The sequence below is a fragment of the Pongo abelii genome, chromosome 1, assembly GCF_028885655.2.
Source record: "Pongo abelii isolate AG06213 chromosome 1, NHGRI_mPonAbe1-v2.0_pri, whole genome shotgun sequence".
In the NCBI taxonomy this organism is placed as follows: domain Eukaryota; kingdom Metazoa; phylum Chordata; class Mammalia; order Primates; family Hominidae; genus Pongo; species Pongo abelii.
This window is the reverse complement of record NC_071985.2, coordinates 16,235,332-16,254,807: the sequence shown is the minus strand read 5'-3', so window position 1 is coordinate 16,254,807 and position 19,476 is coordinate 16,235,332. Positions and strand designations below refer to the sequence as shown.

Genomic DNA, 19,476 nt, shown 5'->3' with positions numbered 1-19,476 from the left:
ACAGAAATTGTAACAAACTGTCTCTCAGATCACAGTGCAATCAAGCTAGAACTCAGGATTAAGAATCTCACTCAAAACCGCTCAACTACGTGGAAACTGAACAACCTGCTCCTGAATGACTACTGGGTACATAACGAAATGAAGGCAGAAATAAAGATGTTCTTTGAAACCAACGAGAACCAAGACACAACATACCAGAATCTCTGGGATGCATTCAAAGCAGTGTGTAGAGGGAAATTTATAGCACTAAATGCCCACAAGAGAAAGCAGGAAAGATCCAAAATTGACACCCTAACATCACAATTAAAAGAACTAGAAAAGCAAGAGCAAACACATTCAAAAGCTAGCAGAAGGCAAGAAATAACTAAAATCAGAGCAGAACTGAAGGAAATAGAGACACAAAAAACCTTCAAAAAATAAATGAATCCAGGAGCTGGTTTTTTGAAAGGATCAACAAAATTGATAGACCGCTAGCAAGATTAATAAAGAAAAAAAGAGAGAAGAATCAAATAGATGCAATAAAAAATGATAAAGGGGATATCACCACCGATCCCACAGAAATACAAACTACCGTCAGAGAATATTACAAACACCTCTATGCAAATAAACTAGAAAATCTAGAAGAAATGGATAAATTCCTCAACACATACACCCTCCCAAGACTAAACCAGGAAGAAGTTGAATCTCTGAATAGACCAATAACAGGAGCTGAAATTGTGGCAATAATCAATAGCCTACCAACCAAAAAAAGTCCAGGACCAGATGGGTTCACAGCCGAATTCTACCAGAGGTACAAGGAGGAGCTGGTACCATTCCTTCTGAAACTATTCCAATCAATAGAAAAAGAGGGAATCCTCCCTAACTCATTTTATGAGGCCAGCATCATCCTGATACCAAAGCCTGGCAGAGACACAACAAAAAAAGAGAATTTTAGACCAATATCCTTGATGAACATTGATGCAAAAATCCTCAATAAGATACTGGCAAACAGAATCCAGCAGCACATCAAAAAGCTTATCCACCATGATCAAGTGGGCTTCATCCCTGGGATGCAAGGCTGGTTCAATATACGCAAATCAATAAATGTAATCCAGCATATAAACAGAACCAAAGACAAAAACCACATGATTATCTCAATAGATGCAGAAAAGGCCTTTGACAAAATTCAACAACCCTTCATGCTAAAAACTCTCAATAAATTAGGAATTGATGGGACGTATCTCAAAATAATAAGAGCTATTTATGACAAACCCACAGCCAATATCGTACTGAATGGGCAAAAACTGGAAGCATTCCCTTTGAAAACTGGCACAAGACAGGGATGCCCTCTCTCGCCACTTCTATTCAACATAGTGTTGGAAGTTCTGGCCAGGGCAATTAGGCAGGAAAAGGAAATCAAGGGTATTCAATTAGGAAAAGAGGAAGTCAAATTGTCCTTGTTTGCAGATGACATGATTGTATATCTAGAAAACCCCATTGTCTCAGCCCAAAATCTCCTTAAGCTGATAAGCAACTTCAGCAAAGTCTCAGGATACAAAATCAATGTGCAAAAATCACAAGCATTCTTATACATCAATAACAGACAAACAGAGAGCCAAATCATGAGTGAACTCCCATTCACAATTGCTTCAAAGAGAATAAAATACCTAGGAATCCAACTTACAAGGGATGTGAAAGACCTCTTCAAGGAGAACTACAAACCACTGCTCAAAGAAATAAAAGAGGATACAAACAAATGGAAGAACATTCCATGCTCATGGGTAGGAAGAATCAATATCATGAAAATGGCCATCCTTCCCAAGGTAATTTACAGATTCAATGCCATCCCCATCAAGCTACCAATGACTTTCTTCACAGAATTGGAAAAAACTACTTTAAAGTTCATATGGAACCAAAAAAGAGCCCGCATCGCCAAGTCAATCCTAAGCCAAAAGAACAAAGCTGGAGGCATCACACTACCTGACTTCAAACTATACTACAAGGCTACAGTAACCAAAACAGCATGGTACTGGTACCAAAACAGAGATATAGATCAATGGAACAGAACAGAGCCATCAGGAATAATGCCACATATCTACAAGTATCTGATCTTTGACAAACCTGACAAAAACAAGAAATGGGGAAAGGATTCCCTATTTAATAAATGGTGCTGGGAAAACTGGCTAGCCATATGTAGAAAGCTGAAACTGGATCCCTTCCTTACACCTTATACAAAAATCAATTCAAGATGGATTAAAGACTTAAATGTTAGACCTAAAACCATAAAAACCCTAGAAGAAAACCTAGGCATTACCATTCAGGACATAGGCATGGGCAAGGACTTCATGTCTAAAACACCAAAAGCAATGGCAACAAAAGCCAAAATTGACAAATGGGATCTAATTAAACTAAAGAGCTTCTGCACAGCAAAGGAAACTACCATCAGAGTGAACAGGCAACCTACAAAATGGGAGAACATTTTCGCAACCTACTCATCTGACAAAGGGCTAATATCCAGAATCTACAATGAACTCCAACAAATTTACAAGAAAAAAACAAACAACCCCATCAAAAAGTGGGCGAAGGACATGAACAGACACTTCTCAAAAGAAGACATTTATGCAGCCAAAAAACACATGAAAAAATGCTCACCATCACTGGCCATCAGAGAAATGCAAATCAAAACCACAATGAGATACCATCTCACACCAGTTAGAATGGCAATCATTAAAAAGTCAGGAAACAACAGGTGCTGGAGAGGATGTGGAGAAATAGGAACACTTTTACACTGTTGGTGGGACTGTAAACTAGTTCAACCCTTGTGGAAGTCAGTGTGGCGATTCCTCAGGGATCTAGAACTAGAAATTCCATTCGACCCAGCCATCCCATTACTGGGTATATACCGAAAGGACTATAAATCATGCTGCTATAAAGACACATGCACACGTATGTTTATTGCCGCATTATTCACAATAGCAAAGACTTGGAACCAACCCAAATGTCCAACAATGATAGACTGGATTAAGAAAATGTGGCACATATACACCATGGAATACTATGCAGCCATAAAAAATGATGAGTTCACGTCCTTTGTAGGGACATGGATGAAACTGGAAATCATCATTCTCAGTAAACTATCGCAAGAACAAAAAACCAAACACCGCATATTCTCACTCATAGGTGGGAATTGAACAATGAGAACACATGGACACAGGAAGGGGAACATCACACTTTGAGGACTGTTGTGGGGTGGGGGGAGGGGGGAGGGATAGCATTGGGAGATATACCTAATGCTAGATGACAACTTGGTGGGTGCAGCGCACCAGCATGGCACATGTATACATATGTAACTTACCTGCACATTGCGCACATGTACCATAAAACCTAAAGTATAATAATGAGAATAATCATAATAATAATAAAAGAAAAAAAAAAAAAAAAAAAGAAAAACTGTTGAGTACTATGAGCAGTATCTCAGTGATGGGACCACTCATACCTCATATATCAGCATCACACAATATATCCATGTAACAAACCTGCATATGTACCCCCTAAATCTAAAATGAAAGTTGAAATTATATTTAAAAAGGAATACACTAAAATAAAAGAACTTTTAAGAAAAGCTCTCAAAAGAGCTGAGATTCAGAAATTCAGAGAGCAGGACAGTTCTATTGTATTATTGCACTGAAGACACTTACTTCCACCATCTCTCGCGACATTTTCTGGCATCTGTGCTAAATGTAGGGGAAATATTCCTTCTGTGATTACTCTATAGAGTTTTATCACTAGTCCCCTGTTCAATAACCTTCTCTAAACTAAGCCCCCTAAATTAGATTCTTAAAATTCAGAAAAGTGCATGGAATGTATACCTAAAACACAGAACCTACCACTCTAGAAAAAAAATATTTTGTATACATTTATTTAGGAATGTGAAAAGGCATGGATATTCACAAAACTAATGCTAGAGATTCTCATCCAAAGAACCGAGATAACTGATCATCTTTAGATAATGGTGTTCAAGCTGGGAAAAAATGACAACTTGTTTTTAGCTAAAAGATGTCCTTTTGTCACAGTGAGGGCTTGAACAGGTATGAATTGGCTCCTGCTCACCTTTCTAGCATTACCTATAACCACTTACAAACTACGGGCTGAGAACTACATCGGATGACTTGGTGCTTCTTTGTTATCACATCTGCTGCTCCTTAGCAAGTAAGGCCCTTCGTCTTTCTCCTCCATTGAGCTGACCCAGACTCCAACCTGACACCAGTGCCTCTCCTCTGGTCCTTAATGTAGCCCTTGCAGGACACTGTCATAACACTCATTTCATGCGATACTCATTTCACACGAGCTCCTTCCACACCTGTCTTCTCTGTGAGGCTCCCAGCATCTTAAGGTAGGGGCTTCACTTCTGTATTCTTGGTACCTACACTAGTGCATGACATGTAATCAGTGCTAAATAAATGTCTCCTGAATAACTATCAGCCTGTATGTACTAGCTACTTGCACATCCACTTGAATGCCTCCACCACCAGACCAAAGAGTCCTTCCTGGCTTCCCTGTTTCAGTAAACACACCTCTGCCCATGTAGACACTCGATCTAGAAACTTGAGGGGCACACAGAGCCTCCCCTCTCACTCAGCCCTAACAGCTAGCCCTTCTGATTCCACCTCCCAGTCTCTGGGCACTTCCCTGTCTCTGCCATCATCTGCTTGGGTGTCTACAATGCAGTCCTAAATCGTTTCCCTGCTTCTACTTTTGTCTTCCCCCAGTACATTCTCCACACAGCCACCAGACCAATCTCTTAAAGTGTAGAGAGGGTCAACCATTCCCTCCTCCAGAGTCCCTACGTGGTTCCCCATAACATAGAGAATAACATATAGTCCCTGACACTGGGGGGGAGATCTCACATTACTGGGCTTCCTGCTGCCTCATGTCAAGTTGCTGTGAGCACTGGTCAAGCCCTAGTCACTTGAATCCTCCCAGATGCCAAGAATGCTCTGAGATGCTGCCTGACTCATGCATTTAGCAGGTATCAGTTCCTGCACTGGGGACATTCTTCCTCCTGCTCTCCTCTCGAGGCCTTCCTTGACCATCCCATTGAACGTGGCACCTCACCCTCATCCTCTGCAGTGACTTTGGGTTCCAGAACCCTATTTACTTCCTTTATAGCACTTGCTCCAAGCTGTAATTAGTTTGCCTGTTTGTTTACTTGTTTACTTTAGGTGTCTCTCACTGGAGGTAAGCTTCATCAGGATAAGTCTCTTTCATGTCATGTGTCCATTGTATCTCCAGCATTAAAACACTGCCTGATACAGAGGACATGTTCAGAAAACATGCAACGAGTAAAGGAATAAATAATGCAGGAGAAGGCAACAGGTACATCACTTATGCCACTCTCTGCATCCCGCATAACTGCAGCTCCTGATTTGTGGGGAAACTGGGGTTATACTTTCAAGATTCAGGCAGACTCAATAACCACAAAGCAATGAGGATTCATGAAGTGCCTTCTGCATTGATCTCATTTAAACCACACAGCAACATTATAAGGCAGCCATTCTCATTATTATTATTTTGCAGATAGGAATGAAAAGTTCTAAGACCTTAAGTGATTTGCACACAACAGATCCCAACACCTGTGACCCACAGAACAAGGTCAGGCTGACTCCATTTGGAGCCCTGATGTTCCCCACAACCTCCTGTGGCTTCTGAGATTTTCCCCAGAAAGATTAAAATCAATATCCTGATTTGCTAATAAAACCAATGTCTTGGTTTGCTAATCCACAAGTTTACATGCCATTTTATGTTTTATGTTTTTATTCCTTCAGATGACTGTAGTTTATTTATATCAAGGTAGTGGTGGCAAGCTCTCTTTCAGTAGGAAGACATTAAGTTTTTCCTGTTTAACAGTGACTTCTTCCTAAAGTTTTGCTTGATAATTAACTCAAGCAACCAACTTTCAACAATTTCCACAATGAAGAAATTCTTACCTCGGAATTCCAGTCCTCGAAGTTGAAAGGTGACGAGACCATTTCCAATTTCAATCAGGTGAACAAAGGCATTGAGATCATCTGAAGCCAAAATAAAGCAATCGCCAGAGCTGTAGTTTCCCCAACGACCAAGAACTAAGTCTCCACAGAGGGACTCCTGGAGGGTCCTTGTCAAGTGTTCATAAAAAATGGAATTGAGATTGTTGTCATCATTCCCTAAAGGCAAACAAGAAATATGATCAGTGAATGCCTACTCCTTGCTGTGTATCCAGACCTAGGAAACGGTGAGTTGTCATCTGATTAAGGGTAAAATCAGACTCTTTGTGTACATAAAAGAGGAAAGATCTGTTCTTCCCACATTTTAGTGGATTATATGAGACCCTCCAATTTTTTCTCTTGATAGTCTCTCTGTATAATTTATAGGCAATAAGCAGCATCGATTTATATATATGTGCTATAATATATAATACAAACAATCATTGCTAGTATTATTTGTTAAATACAAATAAATATTTGACATATTATATAACATAAGTTATTATACTATATATAAATGGATACCATTTGTTCTTAAACTATATATAAATTAAAAATTCAGGTTTATTGAAGAATAATTTATGTAGGGTAAAATTCATCCATTTTAGTGTACTATTCTATGAGTCTTGAAAAATGCATATAGTCATATATCCAGCGCTTATTAGAATAATGCATTCATCTGTTGTATATATGAGTGTGTTCTGTTTCACCTTTGAGTAGTATCCCTCTGTATGCATGTGCTACAGTTTATTTATTCATTCATCTGCTGAAGGACACTTGGGTTGTTTCCAGTTTTGGTGATTATGGGTAAAACCACTACCAAGAGTCATGAACAGGAGTTTGTGTGAATATGACTCTCCCCATTTCTCTTGAGTAAATGCTTAGGAGCAGGACTGCTGTTCTCCAAAGTGGCTGTACCCTTTTTGCATTTCCCCAGGAGTGACTGAGAGCTCTAATTCTGCATCCTTGCCAGGACTTGGAATTGTCCATTGTTGCTTGTTTGTTTAACTTTGGCCATTTTAATTGGGTGGATAATGACATCCAAGGAAGGGTGAAGGAGGAAGCAGCAAAGGAGATGGAATGATGGAATACCTTGCTTCCCGGTGGAAAGCCAGAGGTGCATGTTGAGTGGGGGTGAAATTAGGAGTGCGTAGTGCATTTCCTATATCCTCCCTGCTGAGCCCTGACTCTTTTCCCTCCTTTCATGGGATCTCTCAAGATGAGGGATATAAGATTTTTTAAAGAGAAGATTGGATAACATGGGAAGTCTTCCTGGTCTGTGGTCCTGTGGGTGGAGTAAGCATTGGGAGAAGCCTAGGAAAAATGTTCACGTTCATGACTTTTATTCTACGAGTAGCTTTTCTTTGGGAGAGGAAATTATGGCTCTGGAAAGCCATAAGCATAGTTGTCCCAAAGAGGAAATGCCTAAAGCAAAACTCAATGCTCCCTTCTGGATCGTCTATTTGAGTGGAGACAGACATTCGGGGAGGACAGGGATGAAGACTGCAGATCTGACCGAAGCATCCCTGCTTTGTATCCATGGGAACTGGGACACAATCAGGGTGTGGAAGGCAGGGAGTGGTACAAGAAGGTGAAGATGCCCCAAGTGCGCTTACATCAGGAAGATCACCAATCCGCCTCTAAGAAATCTACAGAATAACACTATCAAATTATGAGTATCTTTGCTGGCCACTCATGACAGTTGAAAGCTGAATCAAAACTAGAGCATTTATAACTTAATTATGATTAATGGAAAGAAACTGTTCTGTGGGCTGACTCATGCCATGTAGTCTAATAAAGTATCAGTATGCTTAATCTTCTATGCAGATGAAGCCTCCTTGACCTGAACTATATTCGTTTTCTCTGATGAAGGAGCATGCATCCTGAGACACTAATTAAAGACAACTTTCAGTCTCTGGCACTTTGAAAGGAAAGGCCTGAATGAGAGAATTAGCCTTTGCTTAATTGTTCAAACTGTTCAATGTTTAAATAAAACAAAACAATTGAAATCACTAAAAGTAGAGATTCAACTCAGAGCATCTTCTTAGAACACATTGACCACACATTTGCATAATTAGATTAAAATGAAACAGCAATTATGATTAACTAACAGCACAACGTGCTTGGGAAACTGTCCCTCTGCCTTGTATCAATAGCCTTGTAACAAACATCACAGTCCCACAGCTGCACCTCAGAGATATCAGTACCTCTCCTCCCTCATTGTACTGACATAAAGTTCCAACAAAAAATAAGCCTCTCTCTCCAGGTATCTCAAATTTCGAATTCTGATTTCAAATTAATCATGTAGATGCAATCAAATATAGATAATGAGCATGATACAATTGTTCCTAGACAGATTTTGGGGCACAAACAAGGGAGTGAGGAGGATAAAAATAGAGAACAGTTAAAATTTGCATTCTAATATGAGGAAAGAAGAAATAGAATGGTTAAAAAAGGAGATTGATTATGGAAAGAAAAAAGTAAAATAATTTTCTAGCAGGTCAATCTTTTCATAGCTTAATGTTGACCAAAGTTTCTGAAACCTTCTAGATCCTGGATCATGGAATGCTTTGCTTTTAAGGATATTATCATGCTGATGTTTTTCCAAAGAATTGTTTTTTCCTAAAAGATGAATCTCAAGGTTTACAGTCTGTGTTTGAGGTTTACTGCACACGAACTAAAATGTCTTGATTAACAGGGGTATCTAATAGTGAGCAAGGTCCTAATCAATTCTAAACAGCAGAGCAATGCATTGTCAAACCAAATCAGGTTGCTTGATCACTCTACCTGCACAGTTTTATTCCACAGTCAGCATATTAACTAAGATGTGCATTGTCTCCACAATGAGTACAGAGTGAGTATTTAATTCTTCCTTTTGAGAATCCATCCATACAACAATAAATAGTTTAAAAAGAGAGAAGAGATCTTCTTACCTGGATCTCTTTCAATTTGGACTGCCAGTCTTGTGTTGGAATTATCCACTCGCCTTGTACTAGAAGAGGCCACAAAAGGGTAAAAGGTCATGATTAGATCCCCCCAAGCGGAAGAGGTGGTTTACAGAACCAGCTGCGTGGGTGGAAAATGCAAAGGTGACAGATCTCACAGGTTAAGATGATTGCTGTAGTTTTACCACACTGCAGGAAGAGAGGAGTCTCATGATAAGAAATAGAGGGAACAGTACAAGAAACACATGGAGGGGAGAGATGAGTAGCTCTCTGATTTGGAGACAACGGCCTTGTGTCTTAATCAATTTGGAGCACCAGATCTGCAAAATCAAAGCAAGTATTTAGGCCGAGCACGGTGGCTCATGCCTGTAATCCCAACACTTAGGGAGGCTGAGGCAGGTGGATCATTTGAAGTCAGAGGCTTGGTACCAGTCTGGAAAACAGTGTGAAACCCCATCTCTACTAAAAATACAAAAAGATTAGCCATGTGTGGTGGCACACTCCTATAATCTCAGCTACTTGGGAGGCTGAGGCAGGAGAGTCACTTGAATCCAGGAGTGCAGTGAGCCGAGATTGCACCACTGCACTCCAACCTGGGTGACAGAGTGAGACTCTGCCTCAAAAAAAAAGCAAGTGTTTAAACTGCCAATGTAATGCCACCCACTTTCAGAACTTGAGAACAGTGTCCACATAGGTATCTTTCTCTTCAAATTGATTTCAGGAAATGGTGGTGAGTAGTCAACATCTCCACCACCTGCTTTCAAGAGTGGGGTATACTCTTATAGACCTTTCTTAGGTTGAACCATGAGAATGAAAGCTCTTGGATTGTCTGCAGCCATGGTAACAAGTGACCACTAGAACCAGCTTTGAACCTATTCCATCATGAAAACACCCCTCAGTGCACAGCTTTTGTAAGGCAGCCGGTCCATGACAACCCCTGGCTTCTGAGAGTTAGCCAACTCACTGCAGACTTCTGAGGGGCAATTGATGAACAACAGGCTTTTCAAGTAACCACCTATACAGATGCTGTCAACCCATGTATGCCTCCAAAACCTACCAGTCCTTGAACTCCACACATCCCCAAAACCCTTTGTAAGTGCAGCGATCTGCTCTGCTTGGAGAGGCTATGTCAGCCTACCTTTGTCCTTTTATTTCCAACAATGAGTGGTGGTCTTTAAAGAATGAAATATGAAATTGACATCAGGCCTATGAAATTGATGACAGTCAACTGTTTATTATCACCTACAAAATGGCAATTTCATATGGTTAAATCTGATATATTAGCCATTAAGAAAGGGCTTCCACAAATATATCAGCATCACACATAATGTTTACTTAAAGATTTGGGCATAATGAAGGTCCCACTGACAATTGTAGAAAGCCTGGTCTTGAACACGTCTGGCTCCTGCTTTTTCTTTTTCTTTTCTTTTCTTTTCTTTTTTTTTTTTTTTGAGATGGAGTCTCGCTCTGTCGCCAGGATGGAGTGCAGCGGCGCAATCTCGGCTCACGGCAACCTCCGCCTACTGGGTTCAAGCGATTGTCCTGCCCAGCCCTGGGATTACAGACACTCGCCACATGCCCAGCTAATTTTTGTATTCTTAGTAGAGACGGGGTTTTACTATGTTGGCCAGGATGTTCTCGCTCTCTCGACCTCATGATCCACCTGCCTTGGCCTCCCAAAGTGCTGGGATTACAGGAGTGATCACCGCGCCTGGCCAGCTCCTGCCTTTTCTATCACTCCACCCTTTGCTTTCTTTGCTCCAAGCCTGTTGGTTTTCCTTTTCCACCCCTTCAACATGCCCAGACCTCTTAGTCCTGTCGTTCCTTCCTCTCCAGTATCATTTGCAAATGTTCCCTCTACTTAGGGATCCCTTTCCATTCCCACTCATTTTTCCTCATTGACTCCTCTCATCCTTCAAGTCTCAGCTCAAGTATCACCTTCTCAGGGAAGCTGCCTTGACTCCTGTGCTGCGTGAGATTCCTTTGTCATGTTCTCTTTCACGCATTGTACCTGTACCTCTCTTTTGGAGCACCTGTCAAGGCTAACATCAATCATAACGATGGCAGCTAACATTTATGTAGCACTTGCTTCTGTCATGTGCCTGTTCTAAGTACTTTATATGTATTAGCTTACTATTGCCTCAAAACTACCCTCTGAGGTAGGTACTCATTATACCCATTCTCACAGCGGATGATGCAGAGGCACAGAGAAATTAAGTAGAGTGCTCAAGGTCACAGATCTAACAGGTGGTACAGCCAGAATATGACCTAGGGAGGCTGGCTCAGGAGCCTTTACACCACACCATACATCTCTTTGTGTAATTATCTGATTATATCTGACTCTTACATCAGTCCCTAAGTACCATGAGAGTAAGTTTGTTGCTCACAACTGGCACATAGTAGTCACTCAATAAATATTTGCAGAATAAATTATTGAATGGTCAAAGATAAGGATACTTCTGAAGTTCTTGTCCTTATAATATTTGCTAAGAGGAAAGAAGACTAGCTGCCAGTCAATGCTGCATATGTGGCTTATGTTTAAACATGATCATTGACATATTCTGTATAATTTAATAAATGAAAAGCACTTGTCAGAAATGCTGCTTAAGAAGAAACCTAAGAATGCAGTCTTCTTTTGTGAACTTGTCTTTTGGGAATCAAAACAGATAAAAAGATATTTGGTTGTAACTATAATTTGAATAAATGAAAAGGCTTGTCTTCAGAAAAAAAAGTATTCTTTCTTTTCGTGCATGTCTTAGACACTTGAGAACCATCTAGGCAAGATCCTGTTGAGTTCTGTGATGCTACGGATGGATTGGAGAGAAGAAATACCGTGTTACATTTCAGAAAGGCTGTGAACCCCAGCATGCTGTTCTATTACAGCTTTGGTTTTCCTTACAAATACTCTCATAGCAGCTTTGAAAAATGAAAGATCTCAGGGTAGCAGAAAATAGAGCAAACAACAAAATTCTTTCTAATGAAGGCTGAAATCCCATGTCTGCATAGTTAGTCCCTAAATGGAATTTTAATTTCACCTTAAGACCTACCGCAAATGGAATTTTCAAGCAGCAGAATAAACAATTTTTAAAGGAGGATTAAGACAAAAGAAAGTCATTTACTAAACTCCTTAGGGAACTAAAACACCTTCTAAAACTATGTTCACTGGAAAGCTATCTTTTCAGAGGCCTATAGAACACAGTCTAAATTCTGATGAGCAATAACTAAGCTAAGCTGCCTGTGTACCCCCAGGACCTCTGGCTCTCCACATATTCTCTAAGAGGGTGGACTGTCAGCCACACCGGGTAATTTGATTTTTCTCCAGTGCTTTCCTCCTGTAAATTTGGTGCTTACCCCTCAAAGGTGCTAATTACCTCAGTAATTGGATTTCTGCCTTAACTGTCCAATCAAATGAACATCAGCTCTGTAGCTCAAAGAGGAAACAGGGCTTATAGCTCTCTCCCCAAGCTCAGTGGGAACATGCAATCCTGGTACACATTAGGCATGCGTCTGCATGCATGGTCTTCCTAGCACTTGCCTGACAAAGTCACTGTGCATTGCTGGCTAATGCTGTCCTGAGCACTACAGAACAAGAGTCGTGTAACAGGACTCTCCAGAGAAGTTGACTTACTGAGAAGCACCTCTCTTTTATGTTAATATGAAATGCAGAGAGCAGAGCTGCCTTCTTCCCTTCAAACTTGGCCTTCCCACCCCCCCAGTCTCTCTAGGTCAAGCACCTTCTCTCTCAGTTTCATCTGAGCAACTTAAATAATTTAAAAGTAATTTTCTATACTGATAATGCTTCAAATTCCCCTTTCCAGTACACACAGTCTATGGTAAAAGTTGTCTCATTTTTTGGTGAGGAAATATTGCTGGCCAGAGTGAGAAGTTTGGTGGGGGTCTGTTCATATAGCAAATCCAAGACGGAGTGAAAAATAGACTGTAATTTTATTCATAGGCAGGGCGACCTTAAAGAAATCTGGACAATGAGAAGGCAGCCAGAGTTTAAATACAGGGGTACTGTCTCCTTTAAAATTGATTATATGCACAAGGTACAGCTGGGATTGTTTTTCCGCCCTTCATTGCTGCTGCCACTAACAATCGTATTAGCTCTTGCAAAGTCAGTGGCACTCTGCTGTCACCATGCAGCTCAGAATGATTTGGCATGAGACATTTCCTGAGGACATACTGCTGTACACCCATCAGGGTGGGCACTGCCTGGGGTCAGGGCCTTCAGGTGACCTCCAGCCTTACTGGGCCTGGGTTTTGACTTTTCATACATTTGCCCTGCAAGACCACAAACATAGCTCAGTTTGGCTGTTTCTTTTTTCAGGTTTGGCAGATGGTCTTGAACAAAAATGGCTATGAGTGTTGGGTGCTTTCCTTCTACAGGATTTTGATCTGAATTTTCAGTACTTTGAAGCTTTTGAGCCACCAACAACTTTGAGTTTAAAGAAAGTTTTGTTGGTTCTTTTCTTTATATTTCTTTTTGTTGTTGTTGTTTTGTTTTTTCTTTTGAGACAGAGTCTTACTCTGTCGCCCAGGCTGGAGCGCAGTGGTGCGATCTTGGCTCACTGCAACCTCCACCTCCTGGGTTCAAGCGATTCCCCTGCCTCAGCCTCCCGAGTAGCTGGAATCACAGGCATGCACCACCATGCCCAGCTAATTTTTGTATTTTTAGTAGAGATGGGGTTTCACCATGTTGGCCAGGCTGGTCTCAAACTCCTGACCTCAGGTGATCCACCCGCCTCAGCCTCCCAAAGTGCTGGGATTACAGGCATGAGCCACTACACCTGGCCCTTTTCTTTGCATTTTACCCAGTTTTCTTTAGCTGCCCTCACGAGGGAAAATTGGTTGTAAATACCTAGCATGTTATTACTAGAAACTGAACTACTATTGTAGTTTGCAAGAATTATGAAAGAGTAAGCTCCTTTTTAATTGCCTAATATATAATCAGTGTTTCTTCATATTCCTTGGGCACCTGAAAAGGTTTTTTTTCATTTTCCATATGTATATGTGTTTGTGCATGTGTGTATATATTCTGTAATATATATTGCAGTTATATTATGTTATTTATTGCTTCTATATGCTTATCTAATTTTTGATCACTTGATGGGTCATGAACTAAGAAAAGTGAGTCACATTTTCTACCACTACTGTGTTTCTATTTTTTAAATAAAATTTCCTTTTTTTCCCTTTTAAGTTTTGCTATGTGACTTAGTGCGTTGATATTCATAGTTTATATTTTCATTGTGAATTTTAGTCTTTGGCATTATAAAATGTTTTTAATCCTAATGGCTTTTGCCCCAAATACATCTGTGTTCAATACTAAGCCACAACAGTAGCTTTAATTTGTTTGCACTTGCCTAATGCTTTCACTTATTCTTTGATTTTCAGCTGTTCCAGGTCACCATATTTAAGGTATGTCTTTTCACTGGGTGTCCAGGCAGATGTATTTGGTCATATTCCATCTTCATAGTTTATGTTATTATGCTTTCTAATTGTATTGTTTCTTTGATTTTTAAACACATTACACTATAGTCTGATTATAAAATTATAAAGACAATACTACAGAATCAGAAATAATAAGGCAATACTATGAACAACTTTGTGCCAATAAATCTGAAAACATAAATGAAATAGGTAATCTCCTATAAAGCTGAAACATACTAAAAGTAACTCTAGAATAAAAACAAAAGAAGAGGCCGGGTACGGTGGCTCATGCCTGTAATCCCAGCAATTTGGGAGGCTGAGGTAGGTGGATCATTTGAGGTCAGGAGTTTCGAGACCAGCCTGGCCAACACAGTGAAACCCTGTCTCTACTAAAAATATGAAAATTAGCTGGGCGTGGTGGCACATCCTTGTAATCCCAGCTACTCGGAAGGCGGAGGCAGGAGAATCTCTTGAACCTGGGAGGCGAGGCTGCAGTGAGCCAAGATTGTACCACTGCACTCCAGCCTGGCAGACAGAGCAAGACTCTTTCTTCAACAACAACAACAAAAAAAAAGAATAGCCCTGTAATTATTAAACAAATAGAATCAGTAGTTAAATAAATACCACACATACAAAAATATACATATTTGATGAGAACGATTGTTTTAAAAAAGGGAAAAAAGGTGAAGGGGAAAGAGAGGCAGGGAGAGAGAATGAGAGTGGGGGAGAGAAAAGAGAGCTAATAAAAGTTAACCATACTGAAAAATAGGAGTACAACTACATATTACTCCATTATTGCTGTGTATAATTCTTCTGTTGGTCATATATACTGTTATTAATTAGTATCCATTCTTCCTGTTGCTTCTGAATACTTTAAAGATCTTTTTTGATATTAGTGCTGTGAAACCTCACTGTTTTGTGTAGAAATGTGAATTTATTTTAGTTTATTATGGTCATGACTTAGATTCCTGAATCTGAGGATTCATGTCTTTCATCAATTTTGAAAATTTTCTATTATTTTCTCTCAAAATTGTGCTTCTCCCTATTTGTTTTATGCCTTCTTCCAGGAACTTCTAGACTTCTAGCTGACATCTTTCATTTTGTCCTCTAAGTCTCTTAACCTCCCTGGAATATTTCCCATTTCTTTATCTTTCTCTGCTGCATTCTGGCCAATTTTCTTAGACTGACTGCTTTCTAGTTTAGCTGTGTTTAATTTACTATTTAACTTGTCTATTACAGTATACATTTTAATGACTACATGCATTTATTTTTATAAGCCATTTGTTCCAATTTGTCTTTTTTTTTCATAACATCTTGGCCTTTTAGCTTTATTTCTTCTTATACAACTTTTTATTCTAAATATATATATGATTATTTCTTTACTTATCTTTAGTTTTGGAGAGTCGAAATCTGCTATTTATTTTATTTCCTGGTTCTTGTTCATGATGAATATTTTTCTTTTGTATTGCATAGTACTGGATTGAGAGCTCCTTTCCAGTCAGTTTTTATTGTGGAATTAGTTGAAGATATGTCATGTCCTTTAAGAATAATTTTACATTGGCTTCATCAGCAACTCTAGGGGTTTTACACACCAGTACCATTTTTGCATTAACTTCTCAATGTGACAGTTTCCAAATATGGGTAGTATAGTTTTGAACTCCAAGCCCACATGTGACGAAAGATTAGTATTGTCCATTCATAATGGAGACTTGTCCCCACTCTTCCCTCTCTCTGACCAGTTGAGATTTCTTGTTCCTTCTCTGTGTTGGGTGTTTCACTTCTTCACTGATGGGGAAGACCTTCAGGGCTCCAGCTTTATGTGGAAGTCTTAGTTGAAACTTTCTGCTTCTGTAGGACTAACACTTCATCACCTAGCCTGGCATAGATTTTAAAATGTCAGCCCCTATGTTACTGAGACTCACAGCCCTGACCCACCACCCACCCCATTCTTCCCGGGCAGTGATAGCAGGTTTCACTGTTTTCTGCTCCCTCTTTCTTTCTAGCCCATGGGAATTTTCTAACTTTATTATTATGTTCAAACATGTATCTAGGAGGAATTTTACCACCTATCATTTTTTGATACTTTTAGCAGGTGTAAAAGTTTTGAGATTATCTAGTCTGCTACATCTCTGGAACTGAAAACTTCTAAACCAGATTTTCATAAAGAAAAGATAATACAAGTTAGCCATACTGAAACAATAGGAGTACAACCACATATTACTCCACTGTTGCTGTGTAGAAGTCTTCTACTGGTCTTTGTGAGTTTTAGTCTTCGTTATACAACTTTTTCGTTTTAGTCTTAGCTATACAACTTTTCAAAGTAATTAATTATTAAGTTAAAAAACTAAAAATTTTTTTTCATTTTATGTTTATAAAGCTTGCTGAGTTTTATACCACTCTCTCCACAAGGATCTTATCATGACAGGGTCTGAATCAACATTTTTTCTCTCTGTTTACGTTCCCTCAATGCTTTTCTGGTTTCTTCTATTCTCCTATAGATAAACTGTAAAATACACTCAGCAACCACACTGTGTTCAGCCTACCTCAAGATGAAGTTTCTAAGATTCTTTGTAAACATACATGTGTGCTCACAGGCAGCCATATGGGCATAATGAGGCAATTCTTTTACCTCCTAATGTTATTGTAAAAGTCTATTTCCTGAAAGTCTATTTGAGGCCTGCAATGAAAGAATACCCTATATAGAATACTGGTATCCAAAATATTATGTTTTCATCATACCATATGAAACTGCAGTAGAGAAAGCTAAGCACGAATAAGAACAATGAATACATGCAGATTGGTTGTATTCTTCCGGAAAGATGGAATTGGTGTATTTTTCCTTATTCCTCTACTTGGTACAACGAAAACCCTGGATTTTACATGTAATAAAAACACCTTCTGAAAGGTAAAAGGAAAAAGTAGAGCATCTGGGCATCATGGGATCCAAGGAAAAATACTGTGGTGAGTTTCTCTGTTTTTGTTTTTGCCTCATATAGCCCAGAAACACCTACAGAAGCAAAAGAAAAAAAAAAAAAGTATCAACAAACCCCTGATCTGTCTAGCCTGAGAGTCAGGAAAGGCGCAGCCTAAAAAGACAGAAAAATGTAGGTCATAACCACTCTGTAACAGCCAAATACCACAGATAAAACCATAGCCCTATGCCTACCTGTACCAGTGATAGCAGCAGAAGGGAGACAAATTTCTAAGCAGATAGGGGTGGGTCCCTGGTGAAACCCAACCTTCAAACCAAAGACAAATTAAAGCCTGAAAACCAAGCTGCCAGTTCTAGGTAAAGTCCCCAACTGCAGTGAGAACTTCCTCCATGCCTTTCAGCCAATTGAATGGTGCTTTTTGTCCAATCAGCATGCACTCCCTCATTCCGAGCCCATAAAAACCCTGGACTCAGCCACACTTTGGGACTACCCACCTTTGGGTAGGGGGTACCCACTTAGGGTCTTCTTTCTGCTGAGAGCTGTTCCATCACTCAGTAAAACTCTTCTCTGCCTTACTCAGTCTCTGATTGTCTACATAACCTCATTCTTCTCAGACACAGGACAAAATCCTGGGACCCGCCAAATGGCAGGTGTGAAAAGCACTGTCACGCATCTCTGATCAGCTCACTGAACTGTGGGCAGTGACATGCTCCTGTTCACTGGACTATGGGAAAGAAGAGCTGTGATCCTTCTGGGGGCTCAGACCTCCAGGCTTCCTGAGCCAGAGCTGTGACAAAACTATAACACCCCCTTGGGGCTTTTTCTGGTTGCTGGCATCTCTGAGTTTTTAGGTGCCACCATATTCCCCTCATCCAGTGAGGGCACTTAAGGCAGAAGCTGCCTGTGGTATGTCTGGTTCAGCTGCAGCCTCACATGAAGGAGGCATCTGGAGTTGCCTGCCCAGCCCCACTGCAGCAGCCTGTGTGCCTGGCTGTGCACTGTGGTCAGACCTCACACCCACTTGCCCACACACCCCTCACCATTCTACCCAAGATATGGGATCCAGGCCAGTAGCGCAAACCAAGCACAGCCTGCTGGGCTGAATGGGTGGAGCCTGGTGAAGTGGCCCCCCAAAGAATCCTGTGTCACCAGCAAAGACTGAGTGAGGAACCTAGACTTCCTCCCTTGCCATGCAATAATGAGGTGCCCCTTCCTCTCCTGCTGAGATGGTGTCAAAAGAGACTGAGTTCAGACTTTCATAATTTTCCTGGGTAAAAAGGCCACATGGGGAGCAGTAATGAGGTACCACTATCCCTCCCATTCAGGAAAGTATCAATAAATGCTTAGTGGGGAATCTGAACTCCCACCCCCTATCAAGCAATAACAAGAAACTTTCCACCCTCTCCCATCTCAGGAGTCAATAGAGGCTGAGTAGGGAACCTGGACTTCTAACCCCATCTGAAAGTAACAAAGCAACAACCCCTTTTCTCCTGCCAGAATGGTGTCAGTAACAGCTAGCTGAAACAAAGGTGTAAATATTATCCAGAGGCTCATAATACATAATAGCACCCAAAATGTCCAGAGTTGAATAGAAAACTACTTACAATCAGAAACAAACAGGAAGATCTCAAAATGAATTTTAAAAGACAATAGATGCCAAAATTGAGATGATGAAATTATCTAACAAATATTTTAAATTAGCCGTCATAAAAATGTTTCAATGAGCAATTAAGATCACTTGAAATAAATGAAAAAATAGAGCTTTGGCAAAAAAAAAAAAAAAAAAAAAAAAAAAAAAAAAAAAAAGCAAGCCTTGGCAAAGAAATAGAATAAATAAAGAAGAATCAAATAGAAATTTTACAACTGAAAAATACAATAACTAATTTTTTTTTTTGAGACAGAGTCTTGCTCTGTCATCCAGGCTGAAGTGCAGTGGCACCATCTCAGCTCATTGCAACCTTTGCCTCCAGGGTTCAAGTGATTCTCCCACCTCAACCTCCCAAGTAAGTGGGACTACAGGTGTGTGCCACCACACCCGGCTAATTTTTGTATTTTAATAGAGATGGGGTTTCATCACGTTGGCCACGCTGGTCTTGAACTCCTGAGCTCAAGTGATCCACTGGCCTCGGCCTCCCAAAGTGCTGGGATTACAAGTGTGAGCTGCAG

General features: G+C 40.2%; 1 protein-coding gene across 3 annotated transcripts in view; it reads right to left on the bottom strand.

Moving 5' to 3' along the window:
* The window catches only part of PCNX2 (pecanex 2), a 327,055-nt gene that overhangs the window by 80,026 nt on the left and 227,553 nt on the right, over nucleotides 1-19,476 (bottom strand). For all 3 annotated transcript variants that reach the window (XM_009232501.4, XM_054561349.2, XM_054561362.2), the window contains 2 exons: nucleotides 8,936-8,994; nucleotides 5,967-6,182 (listed from right to left, as the gene is read on the bottom strand). In XM_009232501.4, the coding sequence (XP_009230776.3) occupies nucleotides 5,967-6,182; nucleotides 8,936-8,994 (275 nt within the window). The remainder of the gene's footprint in view (nucleotides 1-5,966; nucleotides 6,183-8,935; nucleotides 8,995-19,476) is intronic.